The sequence below is a fragment of the Osmerus mordax genome, chromosome 9 (genome assembly GCF_038355195.1).
Source record: "Osmerus mordax isolate fOsmMor3 chromosome 9, fOsmMor3.pri, whole genome shotgun sequence".
NCBI lineage: Eukaryota > Metazoa > Chordata > Actinopteri > Osmeriformes > Osmeridae > Osmerus > Osmerus mordax.
In genome coordinates, this window is record NC_090058.1 from 9,495,146 (window position 1) to 9,517,600 (window position 22,455).

At 44.3% G+C, this 22,455-nt stretch overlaps 1 protein-coding gene across 1 annotated transcript; it reads right to left on the bottom strand.

Moving 5' to 3' along the window:
- Nucleotides 1-5,459: 5,459 nt before the first annotated feature.
- Nucleotides 5,460-7,614, bottom strand: marcksl1a (MARCKS-like 1a). The gene is made up of 2 exons (XM_067243122.1): nucleotides 7,352-7,614; nucleotides 5,460-6,147 (listed from the first exon to the last, which is right to left on the bottom strand). The coding sequence occupies exons 1-2, from the start codon at nucleotides 7,433-7,435 to the stop codon at nucleotides 5,611-5,613; spliced, it is 621 nt and encodes a 206-aa protein (XP_067099223.1). The 5' UTR covers nucleotides 7,436-7,614; the 3' UTR covers nucleotides 5,460-5,610.
- Between the last annotated feature and the right edge of the window lie 14,841 nt (nucleotides 7,615-22,455).

The window sequence follows — 22,455 nt, forward strand, 5'->3', positions numbered from 1 at the left end:
TGTGCTTGCTTGCGTCGGTTGCAGATGGGTCCATTTAATATGAAACAAGCTGAACCCCCTTTGAGACAAGCTATTCTAACAACGTTGTCACCGGCAGTATTTTTCAGATGGAATCGCGATTCAAACGGTACCATCTGCTAACTGAAAATATGCCGTCAAACGCGACTTTTTGGTCTCAGTCTAGAGCCCTGTGTGGAGAAGCTGAATTATGCTACGAGCAAGCTAGCCTAGCTGCTGTTGCTAGCCAAACTTCACTGAGGTGATTGTTTGAATGCGCCAGAAATTAAAAACGTTTCTTTTGACATAAAGTTTAGGCTGTGGCATTGAATACAGGGACGCACCACACAAGCTTGAGTTTAAATACATAATTTATTGTGACATTACTTACTGTACATGCAAGTCTTGAATTGCTTAAATGTATAATGCTGCTAGTACACCACGGCACGATACGATACTTGCTGTGCAACAGCAATGCACGTTGTATCCGTGCGTCGTTGCTAACGTGTGCTGACGTTGTGACGTAGGCTGGCACTTTTTGCCACAAAAACGGAATTTCAGCCTAAACCGTGCAACGGAATGTAAATAACAATACAAGCAACTCGTGCGATTGTGCGATTAGCGTGTGGGGGGCCTCAAAAAATGAAAAAAAAAAGTCCATAGCCCAGGGGCCTCAAGTGCTATTAAGACGCCTCTGGCCGAACCATGAAGATATGAATGTGACACGTCAAGGTCGGTTTTGGTGGATGGACATACGCCTAAAACCCAGGTCTCAAACCTTTGGGTTATGTCCTGTCTCTTCTGCTTTTCTTGATAGGCTATAAATAGCTGCAAGACTTTTCAAGAGGGCGGATATCAGCTAAATTCTCAGATTACACTGCTCTGTTGTCTTTTGCCAGGGCTCGAAGTCAGATCATAGTAGTGCCAGGGCGGCCCAAGCCTTTATGGGGCCTTAACCCTTATGTTGTTTTAGGAGTAAAAAATGACCCGTCACTATGTTTATCAGAAGGGAAAACCCCCAAAGTGTTATTTTTTTTACTTGAAAATTAATGACTTTTCCTAAAGTGACCCCAACATTAGAAAAAGTGAAACATTGTCTTTGTTCACATTTCCATGAAAGCTGTACACCACTACAAAGATTGTCTTAGGGTCATTTTTGACACGGCAGTTATAAAACCATTATACACACCACAAAAACAACTAAGAGACACACATAACCACACACACACACATACACACACACACATACAATAATATATTTAGATCATTTATAATTTAATGTGCTCTTGGGGGCCCTCTGGTGGCCACGGGGGCCCTAAGCAGCCGCTTAGTTCGTTTATGCCGTGGGCCGGCCCTGCTTCGTCCAATGATGTGATGATAACTTTGTGTTCGTCGACCTTGCCAAAAGGGAAAAGTTCTTGATTTCAGTCAAAATAGTAACAAACCAAAAGCCAGCTTAATACATGGTGACTATTTTAAAATAATTAAATAATAATTAATTGAAGGAAGGAAGGAAGTAGTAGGATTTGTATTCTTGTTTTGTGTTGTTAACATACTGCTTTTCCATTTGGCATAGCAGAAGCTAGTTTGCTATTGGCAGTCTGCGTGTGATGCTCAAGTCTAATTTCAGTCAAGCAGCTTGAACATGGGGTCCAATCATTTGTTTTTATAGATGTGTTATGGCTTGTCATTTCCTTGTTTTAGAAATTGAAGCAAAAGTGCTGCATTACGACTCTAATGTCTCCAGTGTGTGAGTACATCAGTGGATATCTGTTTGAACCTCAGGCTCCCAAAGAATAAACTTGTATGTTGGAATCAAACAACATAGTTATAAACTGGACACAAACATGGGACAGTGGACGCATATTGAACTCCAAAACCCTAAAAGTACAGCATTTCTATAAAGTGCTTGAATTTTTATGATTGTTAAAATACTGTAGAGCAGTGTACTGTTTTGTTTATTAAATGTTCCTAGGTTACTAAAAGTCGAGGAAGATTCACCATAGTTAAAAAACAAATAGGTTATTTTGGGTTGTTAGGCATGATTGGAAACAGACATAACCTGATCTCTACAAAGAGATGAATCATATATAAATATTCCAATCAGGCCAAGCGCCTTATGTAATATGACATCATAGATGTCAACAGTAGATAAACTCATAAAGATCAATTTGACTGGTCTGTAGAGCTCGATTCAGGCTAGGGTTTATAGTTTATTTTTCTTTTATTTCTTGACAAATGAAATCTATGGTGTTTCTTGTAGGATGTGCCAAGGGAGCATAGTAGTTTACTCTGGAATTTCTTTTATGAAGGAAAAGTTAGTGTAATTTTCCTTCCAAGGTAGTACTGCTCTAGGGGGAGTAATATTTAAGTAATCTGTAAATATGAGTTTAATTGGGAGATCGTTTAAAAAAGCATCTCTTGACCCTGGGGCTCACCAAAGCCATAGAAATTAATAACCATAATTTCAACTAATAATGAAAGAATTACACATAACTCACTCATTACATTTGTAAAATGCTGTAAGACTTTATTGTATTTCTAATATTACATGAAACAGATACCCAGGTGATCAACATGGGCATATTGAGATAGTGCTGAAGAATTACAGTGCTAAAGGTTTAATTATCTAAAAAAGTGCCTCTAAAGAAATGCAGTCGTGCACTAGTTTTCCTCTTAAAATAGTAAATATGAGTAATACGTCAAAAAGTGCTGCTGCATTGAGCAACAAGGGGAATCATAATAGCCTTCACGTGATTATCTCCACTAGATATGAGACAGCCGTCCCCACCACTGCTCCGACACTGCCCACTGCTGCTGTACCAGCTGCACCCAAGCCTGCAGCACCTTGGGAAACAACACACACTGTCAGGGAGGCAATTCACACAGAACAGAATATAGAACACAAAACTCTTGTGTACTCTCAAATGTACGATTGAATTACTATATTACTATAATAAATTACTATAATCTACTCTCTTTATATATTTATTAACAATGTTTGCCTAATCCCAAGTATTGTGCACATTGACTTATCACACAGACATTGAAACGTTACAGTCGGAAGGCCTACCAATGGACTGCAGCATAGCCACAATCGATCCAGCTAACACCCCTCCGTTGCCGGCAGCTGCTGCGGCCATCATACTGGCAGCTATGGTATTGGCAGCAATGCTGGCAGCAGTGAAGCCTACTGCTCCCAAGACAACTGGTGCCAGGGCTATGGCCCCACCTTGAAAGAGGGGACAGAATACATTAGTTGCTCCCTGATTTGCATAAACAGGATATGTGAATCCATAAGTTCCTGCAGACTCCTTTTTGTGTATTTGTTTTGTCAGACATCCACAAATTCAATTGATGAGTATGCTAACTTTCAAGTTTGAATAGAGTAAAACATAATGCCCAATAAGTCTGTCAAACTCAGACTTAAACTCAGAAATGAATAATCTTTGACAAATTGGTTAATGTGAATACAGTCAACGTTCTCAGTCCCATGTGATGCATTATTAAATAGTTAAGTACATTCTGTTTTAGATAATATGTTTTAACTGTTTACTTACCTGCACCTGCTGCACCGACCATCACTAAACAGACCACAGGAGGCAAGGATTAATATGAAAATTAATATGCAGACATGACATTTTAAATGCATACTTAAATGCTGTCCCAAAAATAGGCGCTACGGATATACTCACATAGTCCCATTTCACCTTCTTAAAGATTGTATGAGGCTCTGGTCTTATATCTCATCTGGTCTTATCTATAATGTCCAGTCCTACCCTTTCCTGACAAATGAAATCTATGTCGTGCCAGCTAACTCAGTCAGTCCGAATCGATAGCAGATTCTTGTAAATTGAGAGCCAGATGAGCCTGGGGGGTATTCCAGAAAGCAGGTTATGCGACATACCGGGTAAGTTAACTCCCCAGCTGACACCCAGCGTTGTAGCAACAGTTTCAGTAGGTTTCTGCAACATTGTGAATCAGCTGTTGGGTTAATTTACCTGGAATACCCCCCAGATCCCTGACACTTTGAGGGTCATGCCCACAAGGATGGAGTCAAATTAGGGTCAATAATATTTTGCATCCGTAAAAAAGTATTGGTCAAAAATATTTCACATAATACTAAACTTTTGTATGGGTGCAAAACCATTCAGATCATAGTAGTGCCCTACAGCCTTCGTCCAATGGTGTGATAACGTTGTGTTCCTCAACCTTGCCTAAGTGTACAAAGCAACCACTCAAGATCCAGAAAACAAACTAGAAATTTAAGTGAATTGTCATTTGCAAATATTGCATAAGGCTCTTTTTTGCATAATTTAATAAGTGTTCCAGGTAGGCCACCTTTTTAAGGTGTGTACACTGCCTCTCCTTATTCGTTAATCTTTGATGTTAGTTACAATGGACATGCCAGATTTGCTAGTAATGAATGCAGTGGTCATATGTCGTCCCATCATTCTAATTTGATCAGGGGCAACCTGGAGTCTCCTGTGGAGCTCTTGGTAGATCTAGGCTCCAGAAGCCCTTAAAACACATTGCTTTCCTAAATAAAAATTGTTTTAACATCCTACTTCTAATATAGTATGCCACAATTATTGTATTGGGGTCTTGATACTAGTTTTGCTGCTTGTGTTACTTTCAATCATGTGCTGTCAACTTGTAAAATTGACAGCACAGAGACTTCTCAAAGGGAGACTAACCCGTATTGTAGTTATCATTCTCATAAAATGTGATCCACCATTCACTGGCTGACCGCTTCAGACAAACAAGAGGCTCACACCAACAGAGGGGATCAAACATTTATTTACCCTTAATAAAAGTTACAATAAAACCATTAACATCTTAAAACGATAGCAAAATAAAGAGAACCAAAAATATTGGCCAAAACATATTTACAGAGACATATTGCAGATAAAAAGCTCACATTTTGTACACAACCTCAACCCCTGCATCATAAACTCTTAAATGTGAACACTGCAAGACTCAAGAAAGCTCAGATGTGGTTTTAGCCAGAAAAATAAAAAAATGCACGAAAAAAGACATGGCGCTTTCCTCCTCCCCTCCTTGAATTTAGTTAATCTATACAGCACAAAATACTTGAAATTTGGGGGTAAAACATAGGAATGTAGAATTCAAAAATTATAAGGATCTTTTGAAAGATTTGTGTTCATATAACAGTCATTTTGAGTGAAGACAATCTGCCCCGCTCCATAACTGTTGTCGATTTTTAGATCCCAGAAAGATGAAAAGAAAAAAAGTTATAGGGTTGCCACGCTGTTAAAAGGATGCTTGTTCCATGAATAGGGAAAATAAGTCAGTATTCCTGATTCGCTCTACATCCGATCCAAACCCTTCCCCACATGCCAGTTCCTGTGTATACCATGAGGGGGAGACATAAGACAGCACTTTCATCATGAGGGCCAGGTGAGATTCCGTCAGTTGAGAAATAATAAAAGGCAGTGAACTGGTGGTTGAATCAGCAAACGTGGTATATCCTTCTTCAATTTTATTATTTTGTAGTTTTGTTTAGAACTTTTAAGAATGTGGCACGAGTCTCATATATATTTATATACTTTAATCTTGGAAAACAGTTCAGGTGCCATGGGCAGGATGCAATCACTCTGCCTTGGGCTCGGCCTCCTCGGAGGCTGCAGATGTCGTGACCTCGGCAGGGGTGGCGGCCTCCTCGGCAGTGGCTGCCTCTGTGGGTGGGGCTTCCTCTGCGGCCTTGGCCTCGCCCTCGGAGGCTGGGGCAGCCTCCTCCTTGGCCTCTGCCACGGGCTCAGCCGCTGGCGTCTCCTCTTTGGTTTCCTTGGCAGCGTGGCCATTCTCCTCAGGCTTCTCCTCTGCAGTGGGGGAGGCGGCCTCCTCCGCCTTGACCTCCTCACTGCCCTTCTTGTTCTTCTTGAGGTTGATACCCTTGAACTTGAAGGAGTTCTTCAGAGAGAACTTCTTCTTCTTCTTGGCATCCTTGGTGGCATCCCCTTCGGTCTTGGCGGCCTCTCCTTCAGCAGCAGGGGCGGGTTCGATGGCGTCCCCGGCACCAGTCTCTTCCTCTTTGGCTGGCTCTGCAGCTCCATTTCCATCTGTGACCGCTCCATCCCCATCAGGCTTAGCAGAGACATCACCGTTGGTCTTGACATGTCCATTCTCCTGTGGATTAAAAACAATACATTTTTTTAGACATACAGAGGCTAAATGTCCCATGTAAACAAAATGACCTGTTAACCCTGTTAAGGTGGTGTCATTCCACATGGAGATATTTTGAATATGCCACAGTACACCAAAACGAAACGGGTTGAACGGACAACCCAGCTGTTTGATAGACCTATACCCTTAATTCAACACGTGGGGGCAGCCGAGATCCATGGAAAACGTTCAGGGAGCAAGCGGAATTTGAAACAAAGGAATCAAGCCTGGTGCTTGCGCGCATATCTGTCTGCTTCAACAGTTAATGTTTACTCTGCACAGTATCAAGTATTTCTGAGCGCATTGCTTTACCATCTATACACCGAACACAATCGGCTAGTCTATAGGGACGTTCGGTTTCTCTACAATTTCATTACATGCACAATGTGGATCATTTGGAAGATTGAGGTTCATTGAGCTTGCATCCATCATATACAAGACCACGAAATACCATCCTCCTCCACCAAACGACGAACTAATTGATCTATATTTAGATCAATTAAAAATGCACGTTAGCAAATTGTTCGGGTATTTGTCTATATGTCACAAGAGACCAACGTCCTCAGATTCTCTCAACCATTTGCTGATAGCGCCCGTGCGCTTTGTTTGCAACTCAGCAAAATGCGGCTCGCGCCGACTCATTTGCATCCTTTGCACCTTTTGTTCAATGCGCGGGTGCCTACCACTCCAGCGCTACCGCTAAAGGCACATTACAAGTCTTATTAAATGTATTTCACATTAATACGTAATTTCTAAACCAAATTAGAATGCCATGTTTACTTTGATTAACGTGGTCAGCACTAACAATTTAATCGACGCTTTGGCAAGTTGCCAGACAAAAAGTCTGATAATAGCGAACGTTAATAATGGCCAGAGACTCATCGATTAGCTTCCCACCCAATAAGCTAACATGCTAACTAACGATGTCCAAGTCCGTTAGCTTATGACTGGGTAATGACGTTAGACAATTCACAACTTGCCCAAAACAAGCGGTTTTACAATTTTCACTCACTTTCAATCATTTTCTTTTCATTAAAGTATACACTTTAACCCACCAGGCACTGTTAACCGTGCGGTATTCGGAGCCCTGAACACGTTGGCCACACTACCCACGCTGGAAGTGGGCGTTGAATGACAATGTGGATATAAACCAACAACCAACCCTTACCTGGCCATTTGTTTTAGCACCAGCCGTGTCGGCGACGGCTTTCCCCTCCACAGCTACTCCACCCTTGGACAACTGGGCTCCCATTTTTTCGTGTTTTAGGGTTTTTAAACAAAAATAAAATCTAAAAGAAAAACCTCGAGAAGTTTTGTGGTTAAAAATCCAGCCCAGTGATAGGTGTACCTTGCCAGATAGAAAAATCCGTGATGGTGCCTTGTGTTCAAAAAGCAAGAGAAGATCCTCGTTATCTACAACTAACCTCACGGCTGCTGAGCTCAAATTAAAGAATGTCTAGGCTACAAGTGTGAGTATTTCAACCGCGCCTCAAAATCGACCACTAACTCCACCTATGGGCGTGACAGCACGGACGTGCCCAATCTGCAGCCTTCGGTTGGAATACCCCCGCCCCCCTATTATAGACACTCAACCACAGTCACTTTTCAGATGTAAGGATAATTGAAGAGCAAAAATAGTGATCTTTGTTTTAAGTTAATAGGTAATTTACGGAGGACTAGACCTCAATAATCGGTTGCATCTGGTATATATCTTGTAGCTTTATAGCAGGCTACGATTGAAATAACAAATACCATCCTTTCTATGTACTTGTCATTCTTCTATTTCATGACTAACTCTGACATTGGTCCATGTTAGGCATCTTTTATGTCATACAAGTCTTAAAACCACGTACACTGATAATGACTTTCAGAACGTGGCATGCCATGGGTTTTCATGAAAGCACATAGTGAATGACAATGTTACAATAGCATCGTTGCTATACCTCATTGACCTCATGTCTGAGTAGCTCATGATTTACAGAGGAGATATTATGAAATGAAGCTAAATTATAAATGACAAAGAGACAGGTGAATAGATACAGACCCCCCAAAAATAAGTTATGGCAATGAACCTAAAAGGGATGTATATGCAAAAATATCAGTCGTTCATGAAAAGGAACCATAGGACCATTCCCATTATTATCCTATGACCACAAGGCTGTGACAAGGCCATTTTGAGAAGAAACACTTGAGATGAAAATGATGAAAGCCAACAACATTTCTCATGACTGCATGGAGTGGGGGGGAGGGGGGTCAAAGGTGATATGTTAGGTCAAGAGTTATGAGAGAGTGTGGGGCAATGGTCATGAGGTGGAGTCACTGACAGATGAGCTTGTTCATCTGCCTGGGGGCCCACGTGTCTCTTTTCCAAGTCACTACTCTTAATTCTGAGAATTTGGGACAGAATTTCCCTTTCTGTAATTTCTTCAAGCAGGCTCCTTATCTACAGGCATTCATATAAACACATAGAGGAGCACTCCTATGAACACAAAGACGTCCTCTGTGGTATTTTATATATTAAGTTGAATTTATGATTTCCTCCTGTAACCCTTGCTTCGATGGTGTCTGTTCAAATAAAGTTAAGTGTGTGTATATGTCTCCCTGACTGTCCCCAGTCTTTGGATTAGTTGATGATACCCACACAAACACATTCACTCTCACAGTCACACACACACACGCACACTACATCTCTGCTTTGGTATGTCTGGCATGCACTCACCACCCAGAAAAGGATCTGCCTCTTTTGACTGGGCCGAGCTCCCCAGAGTAGAATAGACCCTCAGGGGTTAAAATTCCAAGCCCCCTATCCCCTCCCCTTCCAATTGCATGAGAGATGTAAAGACGAGGCCTGCTCTTTTCTCCTCTCCTCCCCCAGCCCCAGTGTCTCCAACACTACTACAATCATCCCTTTGGAATTCCTATCTGCTTTTCTGATGTGGGGTGTCTGAATCAAGGCTTTATCAAGATGAGTGGTACATTATCTCCAATGTTAGATATCAAAGGATTCCTTTCTTGAGGGTGGCGGTGGGGTGATCAATCACTGTGTGCCATACTCACATGTAGACACCCCACTTTTAGATTTTGCTGAGAAATCTACATCCCCACTCTAAATTCTTACTGCTTTTTGATCTAAAAACCAAACAAAATAATCTCAAGAGGGTAAAGGGACCTTTGGGTTCAAAGTGATATGACTGAAGAAAGAGGACAGGGGGAACAGAAAAAATGAAATATACTGATCATCTTATTCTTATTGTAAGATTCATTTCTTGTAGTACTGTACTAACCACATACACAAATACACACACAAACTCTCAGAGAAATTGGGTCTTGTTTTACTGTGATAAAATTGAGGTTAAAGGACTTTCTCTGGCCTCAACCTGCCTACTCATTTCTGTCACGTTCAAGATGTCGCTTCTCCTCCTTTCATTGACATTTCTTCTTCAACACAGTCAATGCCTGTGTTTGTGTGGCTGCCCATATTTCGTGCCCTGACACAGGATGAGGCCTCAACTGGCAAAAAGACTCCATTGTTCCTCTCTTAACAAGCCAACTGATGAGCATCGCAAGTAGACTCTAGTCGGAGAAAGAAAGAGAGGAGGGAGGATAAAGAGAGAAATAGAAGGGAAAGGCAGGAAGAAGAAGAATACGAAGGAACCTGAGAATAAGAGGGGAAACAAAAAAAAGTTGTGGTTTTCGACAGTTACCTTGAATAGATCTGTTGAGCGTAACTGCTCAATGAATATGTAATTTCCCATGGTTGCTGATTTTGTCAACAGTTCATGCATACAGAATCACAAAAACAACAGAGCCTGCGTTGCATCCTGTCTGCTTTTCCCATGGTTTATGAGAGAAAGATGACTACACATTTATCGTAGTTCTGCTCAGTTAATGTCCAAATACCACAATGCCCACAGGAATTTCTGCTACAAAGCTTATACTTTCCCAAATTGCATGAAATATAGAGGTCTGTTATAATACAAGGGAAGGAAGGGTCCTAATACAAAATTATACAGAACAGATTGTTCTTCTTCCCCCATCTCTGACCAAGACATGGGCATGAGCACTTGGACTTGATTCCGTGGGCTCTGCTGAAATGGCTGCCCACTGCTCCTGGCTGCCCTTGGAGGAAGAACAGCTTGGATTGGAAAATGCAGAGAACCAATTTCTTCGGTGGACACTTATGCATGCATGTGAATGTGTGTTATCTGTGTTGTTGCTCTTTGCAAGTGTGTGTCATGCAATGAGATGAAGAAACTTTTGTTATTTTTTCTAAATGTATCACTTACACATTCAGTATAGAACAGTGAGGGATCATTATTGGAACACCAACTCTCTGTGCTTACAGAATCTCTGCCATGAATGAGTTCTACAGAAAAATGCTGAGAATGCACTGTGGGTGTACTCAATACAACATGTGGGTATGCATTTGGAATTCTGGTTAGACTCTTTTACTACCCATTTGAAGTGATATACATCTAATTAGAAGCATAATGAAGTACAGAGAGGAGCCACCATCATTGAGATGAATTGGGGATCAACACTTAAAAGAAAGCCCTTTGTAATGATAATAGTTTCAATTAAGTGCCTTATTGACTAAAAAGGTTTTCAACAGTCGACCCCACAGAGTGTGGCTGAAGTCTAGGCAGGGAACTTGAGAGAAATACTGGAGAAATATCTGTCAGCCATCAAGGTTTGGCAGCAGCTGGTTCGGAGGAAATTCAAAAGTAAGATGATGGGATCTTAGCTGGATGCTTCACTGAGCATGGACGGGCTCCTGAGAGGTTGTTGCATTGTAGGCATGATTGATGAAATAATAAGGAACACAACAGAAACCTCTCCAGAGATGGCAAAGCGAGCAAATCTTGAGCCACCACCTACCTACCCGCCCATCCCCCTCCCCTCCCTCCACTTCAATCGATGGGTTGCCGTACATAGGCTCCTCAGAACTTTGCCGTCACACGCAGACATGCCATCGTGACGGTTACCATGGAAACTGCTAGGCCACATCCATGTTGTGAAGAGGAGTTGTTCAGTATGTGGGGGTCCACTGTGAGAACTCAGAGGGGGCTGGGACGTGAGAGGATATGGACCCAGGCTTCTGTTTAGTCTTTCTTATCGTTTAGGGTTTGTTTATTTTAGATGACAGTGAATCCCTGCACATACAGTGGAGACTGGTTGGGAGGGTTTACAGTTTGCACACAGAGCACTGTGACCACAGGAACAATTGGCTGTGCTCTACTCGTAAGCCCTTAACCACTGACTAGATCTCTGTCTTTTTCCATCTGTCTTTCTCTTTATCAATCTCTTTGTCTTTCTCTCTACCTATATCTTTGCGTCATTGTCCATGGTCCTCAACCACACTGTTTTAGGGCAACACTCCCGAGGTACAATGGCTAGACTCTTTATATGCAAACAATGCCAATTGTTCCAGGTTTTCATATGTTGACATAACACTTGGGCCTCATCAGTCCAACAACATACATGGGCAGCCACACACAAGCCTCCCCTCTGTGTTGATCCTAAGCTTAAGAAGAAGCGGATGGTGAGGGGAATGGAGACGAGTGTGGGAGAAAGGAGGACTGAAATCCAGAGACACATCAAGTAGGAGTGGGGGTTGGGCATGTGCGTGTGTGCATGTGTGAGACAGACAGCCATACAGTAGTAGGGCAGCCCTTCCCCACTGGCAGTGCAGCTCCGCGTTAGTGGGTCAGTGTGCCATCTTCTCATTCATCAGCACCACAGCCTCCTCTTCCCTATCCCTCTCCATCCATCCATCCACCCCTCCCTCCTCCCTCACCCACGCTGCTCTCTCTCAAACGCACCCCCACAACCACCACACGCATTGTATGCAGAGACACACACTGAGATGGAAAACCACGAGGACAGATTTAGGCCAGGTAGATATATGAAACAGAGGCAGACAAACATAACTGCATCCATATGAGGACATTTCAGAAATATCATATCTCAGGCTGTAAAGTGAGACATTTAGCAACCTTGCATGTATAGATGTAGGAACCGCAGTACTCACTTTGTGACATTATAAAGCTACTTTCACTTTCTCCTTTTTGTGAATCCCATTTGGGAGATCAGTTCAGAGAAACCCTCACAGTAAAATTCTCCCTCTCACTTGCAGAGAGAAATAAATCCTAGCGACATGTCAACAATATGGACAAGTCAACGTTCCTTCATAAAGAATGAATAACAGGCTCACATTAGACTACACACCTGTCTCCTCCACTCTCAAATAGCCCACAGCACAACTGCCGTTAGGCTGTTTTACAAACATAACCGTACTACACAAGCACTCACACACACATTTGGCTTGCTGCTTTTGTGATTGTAATTGCAGCCTGGTAAATCTCTGTAACTGTGAGTTTCTCATTCTCTAAGAGACCTCTCCCAGTTGGATCTTCACAGTTTCCTGCAGTCTGATTGGCTGTTCCCCCTCTTCCCTAACCTGCCACTGTGATTTCATTGTAATGCATATTTAGGAATTGGGCTAAAGGGATGGGGGGATGGGTATTAGAGAGACAGGGAAGAAGAGGGGTGATGGGGGAAGGGGGTGGTGCTAAGTTTGACCTGGCAACCCTGCTGTGTCTTGGCAGGGGGTGAGGCCTGGGCTGGGGGAGGGGAGAGAGAGAGAGATTTCCACAAAAGTGCTTCCCCTCTCAGCAGTGATCCTCCACTCTGTATGCATGACTCAGGCATCAAACATCACTCATGTTATTACAGCCCCACCCAGCTCAACATATTGTTTTCTTATATTTTGCTTTGAGAATGATTGTCAGTTAAGAATACTAAGAGTAATTAGATATTTTATGAGTGAATGAAAAGTTAAATTCCAGGTTGTATATAAGTGTTTATACATTTCTGTCTTTGATTTTGAATGTTAAGAAAGTCGTTGATGTAGGTTTTGGATTTAACATTGCATCCTAACTGTCTCCATGTTTGTAATTGCAGCCAGAATACAGTTTTAAGCACTTCAGTTCATGCTGAGGCAATTTATGTTATGAGGCATTCAAGATTATGTATATTTGCATGCCTGCTTGTGAGTCAATGTGTGTTTGTTTTGAATGTCGGTGCACTGTATGTGCGTGTGTGTGTGTGTGTGTGTGTGAGGGGGGGGTCTGTCTGGTTCTTATAACGTCTGCAGCTTAAACTGGCCCAAGTTCATCCCAGCTGTCTGTATAATCCAGTCTTCCACTCTCTCTCTCTCTCTCTCTCTCTCTCTCTCTCTCTCTCTCTCTGTCTATCTCTCTCTCTCTCTCTCTCTCACTCTCTTTCTTTCTTTCTCTCTCTCTCTCTCTCTCTCTCTCTCTCTCTCTATTTCTCTGCTGAGATATTGACTGAGCATCGTGGCAGCAAGTCAAGCATAGAACCAGACTGCACACTGGCAGCCTGCACTTCCATCACCATCCAGGCACTCTCTCGGCTCCCTATAGACTCAGTATTCTCAACAGGGAATGCAATGAAGACCCCCAGAGGGTGAGCAAGAGAAAAGGCCCAGCAGCAGAATGAGAAACGTATGGAGTGGATACATTGCCATTGTGTTTTAATGAGGCATGTGGGATGCGCTGAGCGAGTCCACACGCTCAGTTTTTTCGTGGAGAAAAGACAGCGAAAGGCTTCTGTTGTTGACCCCACTTTCTCTTGTCCCTCCCTCGTTTACAGTCTCATCGGGTAGATGACACACATACACACACACACACAATTCCCAGAAGCGGTAATCATCTCTGCAGATCATAGTTATTGGACATCAGTGGGTTCTCAGTCTTTTTAACCAACAAGACAAATCAACCCATTTTGCATGTTGCACAAATAGGATCATTGAGGATACATGGGTCAAGTTATTTTGGATGAGACTCAGTTCAATCCTCTGTGAATAAGAAGTAACTGGTAAAGAGGGAGAGAGATAGAAAGAGAGAGGATAGGCTTATTCAACAATCCCCCACCCACCCACCCACTCCAAGCCAGCTTTGCTCCGATTCATTATTTGGTTGTCATTTTGCTCCAGTTTTCCTTTTTCCCCATCTGCCATTGCAGCTGGGTTGTCATGGATCATCATGGCTGTGTGTTGAGCTTGTTGGCGTGTGACCTATTTTTAACCCCGCCCCCTCTATCTCTTGCCCCCAATTCCCTCTCTCTTGCCCTCCTCCTGTTTACAGTGGCATTAAAAACATCCCTTTATTACAGTGCTTTAGGAACCAACAATAGGTTACTCCCTGCCATTGTCATTAAAAATTCTTGGTGGAATACAATATTACTTTAAAACATAAAAAAAGCTCACTGGGAGTTGGAACTCAAAGCAATAGCCATATTTGGCACATGAAACAAGAGCAAGTGAATCTGTGGCCACTACTTGAGGTTAGCGTTTTTTGTTTAGTTATTTAACATGACCATACAATCAAACGCCGAAAAGGAAAATATGCATATTAGACTACTTTGGTGTCCATTCGTTGTGGATCCCTTTCTAATGTAATACAATTACTGAGATGAATGTATAATGCATTTGGTGGTTTCTGCATGTCGTTACTCCTGCTAGTCTGAGTTGTTGCCTGGGGAACTCAGATGTCAGTCACGCAAACGAGGTTAGAAGTCTCCAGTCTGTAGGGCCTCTAGGCTTGGCTTGCCCTCCTCCTTAGATTATAATGACTGTGGGACCAAGATAGAGGAGGCATGTCTTATTAAGCCCTTACCTTTTAGCCAGGTTAGCCAGAATACATTCAGCAGTTTGTAGTCTCGCATAATGACTGTCTGCTGAAACAATTTACATTAGACAGACCTGATTAGCCTAGCACTGTCTGAGGTGATTACCTGCAGTATCCTATCACCACTTGCCTTGACTAGCCTAGCTCAGCACTGTCCAACTAATATTGACCTCTGCTAGCCTGGCAAGGCTAGCTTAGTCTTTCACTGTGTGACAGTCGGATTGTAGGTGATTGATTCCATATTGATCAGTAGTGCGAGGTGCTGGGGGGAGGTAGCGGCGGGGTTATTTACTGTGGTGTCTCATTGGGGAATGGATGCTGTCAGTTCCCACAGGATTTACAGTTACTGCCTGTATTATTCCCTCGTACATTCACTCCTTGTCAAAGTCTGAGAAACAGTCCTGGCAAACAGATACATAAAAACAAAGTGGGTTGAATATATCTTTGTTTGACAGATACAATATGAGAGACACCTGCTCCCACAGAGCAGAAAATCCTGTTCACTCCCTTGTATTCCAATGGAAAACTTCAAGTAACTGTCAGCTCCTTTGCCAATTTATTCCTCTAGGGCTTCTAAACAAGGTTATCATGGGTTAGTGACGTGGAGGAACTGAAGATCAATGGGAAAGTAGTTAGGAGCTGAATGAACCCCCCCCCCCTTCCTTGCTCTCCACAGTAACCAGGAAAGGCCACAATGGAGGTTGGTGGGGAGGAGGAGGTTTGGGTGTTGGTGTGAAAGGGGGTCCAAGGATGTACAGTCGGGCCCTCAGCCCCCAGAAAAGTGCAGGAGAGATGGAGGGGATGGATGGCTGTACAAAGTGGGATCAGATGTTCCTCAGGGCCCATCCGCAGACCTTCACCCTAGCCACACTGATGTAAGCCGATCAGCTGCCCTTTGAGATAATCTGATTGAACCCATTGACAATCATTTTCATGAAAAATAATGCAATAATATGATGAGAAGGACCTGTTTTAACTGATGCAATGTGGGGGGATTGAGGTCTATAGATATGTAACATGCTCACGTAGCATGGACACAGAAACAATCAGCTTGGCTCCCATCTGACAGGAATTATATAGAGTTACAGTCTCCACTATATGCGGCCTGATTTCTGGGGCCTGGTGGTGGTGTGTGGATTCATGATTGATAGCTGGAGGTCTATGTAGACAGTCTAAGACATGTATAGAATGTCTTGAGCAGCACCACTGGTTGATTCACTGGGATCTGGGACATGAACTATCAAGGCTATTTGGTGTCACGTGGAGATTCTCCCTGAGTTTGATAGATGTTGAAGATCAGTATACTACCCCCCCCCCCCCCCCCCCCCCCTTTCCCAAAAACGATTTGCCCTAGAGGTTCTCATTCCCCAACATTCCGTGGTATCCAATTTCCCCCAAGCTTGCAAGTGCACAGGTAACCAGAACCACCTCTCTTTAACATGGCAGTGCATTGTAGCTGTCTGAGAGTATATAGGGGAAGGTAAAATAACCCCTCTTGATGAAAATGGATTTCTCCACACTTCATTTTCCTGGAAGGAATAGCATCATGTGTAATCACTTAGGCCAGGTCTGGCAGACACAACCTGGACGTCACACCCACACATACACACACAAGCACACACACTCATAGCCCCTGTAAATGCATCAGCAACAAGGGGCAGGTAATAAACAGATGGAGGGGTGTAGCATCTTATTTAACTGGGCTGTCTGGTTTTATGTTCTGTTCTGTGCTCTGGAGGGATTCGTTTAGGGAGATTTACGGGGGTGTCATGGGAAAATTGGTGGGGTAGGAGGCCGGTTTTCTCTCCTAATGGGTTGTGTGACCCTGAACTGTTCAAGGGCAGGGTGATCTGTAGTAATTAATGACCAGCAGAGAGGTGTCGCTACCAGCCTTATCTCAACTTACGAGCTGCCATTAAACACACCAGTCCTAAGAGATGGGGCCGGGTAGTTCCAAAGTAACAGAGCTACCTGTCACACTGGTGACTGTGTTTGTCCTCAGAGTGCTGAGTCAAACTCTCCCAAGGTTGTCTTGGGACACATTGATGGATGGTTGTGTCACAAGTGTGCTTGTTCCCACAGTGCCATGTCACCCACAAACACCAAGTTTGTCTCGAGATACAAAGACTTGGGTTCACACTGAGCTGTGAGACTTAATGAGCCACATGCCTCTGCTCTCAGGACCTGAACACATGACACAGGAAGAATAGACTCACTTTTCTTTTTTCACATTGCGGCTCTGGCAAACATATCTGGCCAGGTCAAAACCTCAACCTCTTTCCCCTCTCCATGGTGGTGTGGTCAAAGTCAAGACGGGGACTTTATAAGGCCTTAAAAAGTGTAGGTGTCTCACACTAAATCAAACTGTGTGTGTGTGTGTGGTTTCTGTGATAAATTGCTTTGCTATTCCAAGTGGAGTAAAGGGAAAAGCTTTGTTATTGATATCTGCTGAGTGTCCAGGGTGAGTAACACGGTAACACAACAGAAATCCATATGGACACACACCTTTCAGATTTGGGGGAGCAGGTGAGGAGGGGGGGGGGGAGGAGGGGCGAGCGGTGCGGCGGAATAACACTGCACCTCCTGCTGGGAGACTCTGCTGAGATACAGATCAACTCTGGGTTGTATAGTGAGGAGTAATGCATTATGGGTCAAGGTCAGACAATATACCAGTGCTGTGCATATGTGGGCATCGACACGTTCATTTAGATGTTCATGGAAGAAGGTTCCATTCTACCATACGATCACTATGTTTATGATCTATCCATTTGTTTTTTGGAAAGACAGCTTGCACTCAAGCCAATCATTCTATCCCGTCAACAGCAGTCACACACATTCACACACACACACACACACACACACACACACACACACACACACACACACACACACACACACACACACACACACACACACACACACACACACACACACACACGTGCACACACACGCACATCTCACAGTATAGCTAGCTGCTTGCTGACTCTTCCTTCATTTTTTCATCACATTGCATCATCAGCACACATCAGCCAGAGATAGATCTGACAGATGCTGTCACATTACTATTATGAAGGATAAAACTATCTCAGAAACCCCTCAGCTCACCACACTGTTCTTTACATGATCATATAGAGACATTCATTGTTTTTTCTAGCCATCTATTTCTATGACTGGCAGGAAGGAAGTCTTATGCATAAAATTATAGTGACTGATGTACTTCCGGTATCCTGTCTGTGTGCGGTAGACATCTACATACTCTTATTTTGTTTGTGAACCCTGAAAGGCTTCTGGTCTCTGTTTACATGTTTCCTTTTAATGATTGTCTGTCAATCCCACTGTCTATACAATGCATCAGATTATGATATGAGCCTAAATGGAATGACCTACCGATGCAGGTGTCTCTTTCCCTTTCCCTCCGGGTCCCCTGGGGTCCCTTCTCCGCTGCTGTGCAAATGGATTAATCTTGTAACTTGGAGTCTGGGGGGAGGGGAGAGTGGTGTGCACATGTCAGACAGACTGAAATATGCATGTGTGAGTGTTCATGGGTCACTATGTGTGTGTGTGTGTGTGTGTGTATGTGTGTGTATGTGTGTGTGGAAGGAAGAGATAACACACAAAGAAAGTGAAAGCTTTCTTTTTTTTTTTAGGTGATGCTGAGATTTGCATGTGTGACAGTATGTATGTGTGCTTCTGACAGGGATGGATGGAGAGAGAGAGAGAGAGAGAGAGAGAGAGAGAGAGAGAGACAACAGGAAAAGAGGGACTCATATACTAGGCTAGGTTCTGGCGAATGAGTCCTTTGCATTTCTGCCCACTCAGGCGAAAACACCAGCGCTTCATATGGAGTCCCAAAATAGAAAGATCTCCATTAATAAAACATGAACCTGCTGTACAACTTCTCCTTCCAGTATCCCTGCAGGAGAGAGGGAGAACAGCCATGATGAGAAGAGCCCCTGCCAGGTCCTTTTTAGGCTAGGCTTGATCTCACATACAGCAATAATGGAAATATGCAAAGCCCAGCGTCACTAAGAAACAGTCAGAGCTTGGAACTCTCCAGCACAACCCTGTTGTCAATTACATTTTATGGTCAAACAACCACATGCTATCATACATTATTCTGTCTCCGACCCTGTCTCCCTGCCTTTTTCGGTTTATACCCCCTTCCCCCTCTTTCTGTCTTGCACTCGAATTCTCTCTCCCTGTCTGGCTCGCCTTTTTCCCCTGCTGTCGGGCTGGCTGAAGAACGGCATCAGTGACAACGGGTAACCCGTTGCCATGACAATGCCATGACAACAGTGATGGAATTTGTTCGCTCGGGGGAACTCATGAATGGAGAGGGGTTGCTGAACCTGAAGGACGGCACGTCAGTCAGCAGGTCTGGATTGGGACTGAAAAACGGCCCGGGACTTTGAAACGCAGACCGGACCACGACCGTGTATTATGATTATATATATATATTTTTTGCATTATGCCGCGTCCGTTTGACCGGCCGTTCGGGAAATCTCCCGACTCTCCCGGTGGCCAGTCCGACCCTGTCAGTCAGTCACCCATGCCCCCTTCCCTCACCCATACCCTCCTAGAACCCCTTACCCCTCCATTACACCTAAAGGTAATGGGCTGATCTAAAGGAAGAGAAAGATAGAGATCAGGGAGATTGCCAGTCTATCATTGCAGGTCCTCTTTAAAGGTAAAGCCGGGGCTATGTACCCTCGCATACAAACAAGAGGACTAATGCTGAATGCTAATGCTCATAGGGGGACGGAGAGAGAGAAAGAGGGAGAAAGTGATGCTATGGTGACAGTATGCCAGGAGCAGTGGCTTCTCTCCTAGTGTACAACCCTGCTGAGAGAACCAAACTCTCAGGACTCTCCACAGACTAGTCAGGCTCCACATCCCCGTGTCAGCAAGGCGCAAAGCCCCAGCACTGCACACAAACCACTCACCAAACCCACACACTCACCACACTCTTGCCATACTGGCTGCCCTCAGCAGCTGAGGAATTGTGGGAGGCCAAGTCAGGCTGGGACTCGACGTGACATCACATCCATCATGGCCGCCTGTGGCCCAGCTGCCACCAGCTGTTGGACATTAAGCAAAGTGCAGGCGGATTTGGCTGAGCCAGTTATGGGATAACTCAATAACATTACTGTGTTAGCTGGGCCTGAGCTGTTTATTCCATAATGCACCGTGCTTTTACCGCGACCTGCTGCCTGACTCTCAACCGCTGCCGTACATCTCTAAGCTGATTATCCAGCCGCCACCAAGTTTATGGGCCTCAACAATTGGCCTCTGCCCATCAGTCAAGCCCCACACCTCCCAGTCTTCATGAAAATGAACGCCGACATGATATTGAAATGGCTTTATTATGTGTGTTGAGGTTTATTGGACTAGTCAGCATACAAACCTGGGTTTTTAACCTGAGTGGATTTTCATAGCATGTGTTTTACACTAATGCTCTATGGTAAAGTGCCTTCTGGCATATGAAAACCGCACGGTCCCCCAGCACCATTCTACTGCAGACTGCTTCACTGTAGCTGCCACAAAGGTGTCCATCAGCAAATCCATGAACCACACACACACACACAATGTTTGGGGGTCAGGAAACAGAAGCAAGATGTTGAAATGAGTTTGTTTGAAAGAAGCTGTGTGGTTATTTTTGCAGAATGTCCTATAATGTCCTACCTGGACCTAAACCAAAATCTCTCAGTCCCTCAGTTGGTGGACGGTAGCTGTGTCCTGTGCGTGTGTGTGTGTCACAGTGAAGGGGTCACAAGGGGCTTTTGACAGTAATTGGTAGGGATTGTGGCGGCAGCTATGGCCGAACCCAGGGGCAGAAAGGTGATAACCTGACACCCCCCTCTCACCGCCTATCTCCCCCCAAACCATCCCACCCGCTGGTCTCTTTACACTGAATTGAAAAAGGGATAGGACCTCTAATCCCAGGTGCCGCCCCCCTCAACATCCCGGTTTCCCTGGCTCGCTCGGCAATCAAACTTTTTCCTCCATCCATAGGCAAGGTGGAAAGGTTTGCGCTCTCATCCCTGATCACATCTCAGCTGTTTCTTTTGGCGTTTCCCCTATGTTCCCGTCCTGACCATGGAACACGCCGGAAGACCTCTATTGTGGACGGGCACTCCCGTGGAGAGCGAGTGGGCCCGGCGGTACACATCTGTCTGTCTGCCTCCCTCGCCTCCCTCCTTCACTTGCTCTGTATAGAATCAGGCGCTTATAAATATCTTTTTTGCAGGCTTTCCTCATCCCTCTTGACTTCATCCTGTGCTTCACATCCTTCCTTTGGCTTGATTCTTCTTTCGTCTTTCTTCCTTCCTCTCGGGACGTTTCTTTTTTCCTCTATTGAGGATGGAGTCTAGGAGCGTACACAAAAAAGACAATAAACAGCACGCTAAGAGACATGACACGGTCTCATCATATATAAACAAACACATGCAAACATGCGACCAAATACACACATTCTCTGCTTCACGGGATGTGATGCATAGTACACGCAGAGATAAACAGAACAAGCAACCACATGTAAGCACATGTGAACACGCCATCCTTCATTATGGTAACTAGTGAAAACTGTAGATTACAGTGTGACAGATTCATTATGAAGAGCCCAGTAGGCATACATGTGGATGAGTAAGTCTGCATGTGGGGTGTGCGTACGAGTTAGTGTGTGTGTGTGTGCATGTATGCATGTACAAGTCTGTGTATGTGAGCAGATTTGATGTGTGTATTTGTTTGTGTGCATTTCAGGTTTACCGTGTGTATGTGTGTGTTTCTATGCTTTTATGTGTGTGTGAGCAGTTGAGTGCACTACACAGACCCGAGGGCCAGTTTCAGAGGGGGATGATGGTCCAGGGTCCAGTACAATCTGGGTCAGGGGCTGGATGGCCTTGCTGGCCTGAGAGGCCTCACTGCTTCTGCACTATCATTATTTTCCCAGTCACACACTCAGCAGGGACAATCTGCATAAGGAAACAAGTGATCCTCCCATGAGCACACGCTCACACACACGACATACACACACACACATGCACACTCACGCGACATACACACACACACGTGCACACTCACACGCGACATACAAACACACACTTTCACTCACAAACGACATACATGCACACGTGCACAGAGTGGAGGAAGCTCAGTTACGACATCCCCATTCCGAGAGGTCAAAGGTTACCATTACAAATGGCTCAGTCTCACGTTCAACTATTCAAGGCTCCACTAATCAAGCTCCAACATTCCCAGCCCCCATTCTATCTCAAACTCCCCTCATCTATTTCCCATGTCCATAAATCTCAATAATGTGGCACGTTCTTTCTCTGGCATGGTGAAACTCACTTTCTGTTTCATCTGTGTTCACGTGAACTCACAAAAGTGCCCCGAAACGGACGTGTGACCCTATTAACAGCCTTGTCCCCACAATTGGAAACAGTAACACCCATCATCCCCCCCCCCCCCCCAAGCCAACTGATCCCCTGTAACCCTCCCACCCTGCCCCCCAGTCAGCCCTGAGCCCGTGCCAATGTCTGCAGGAGGAATCTGATCTCCG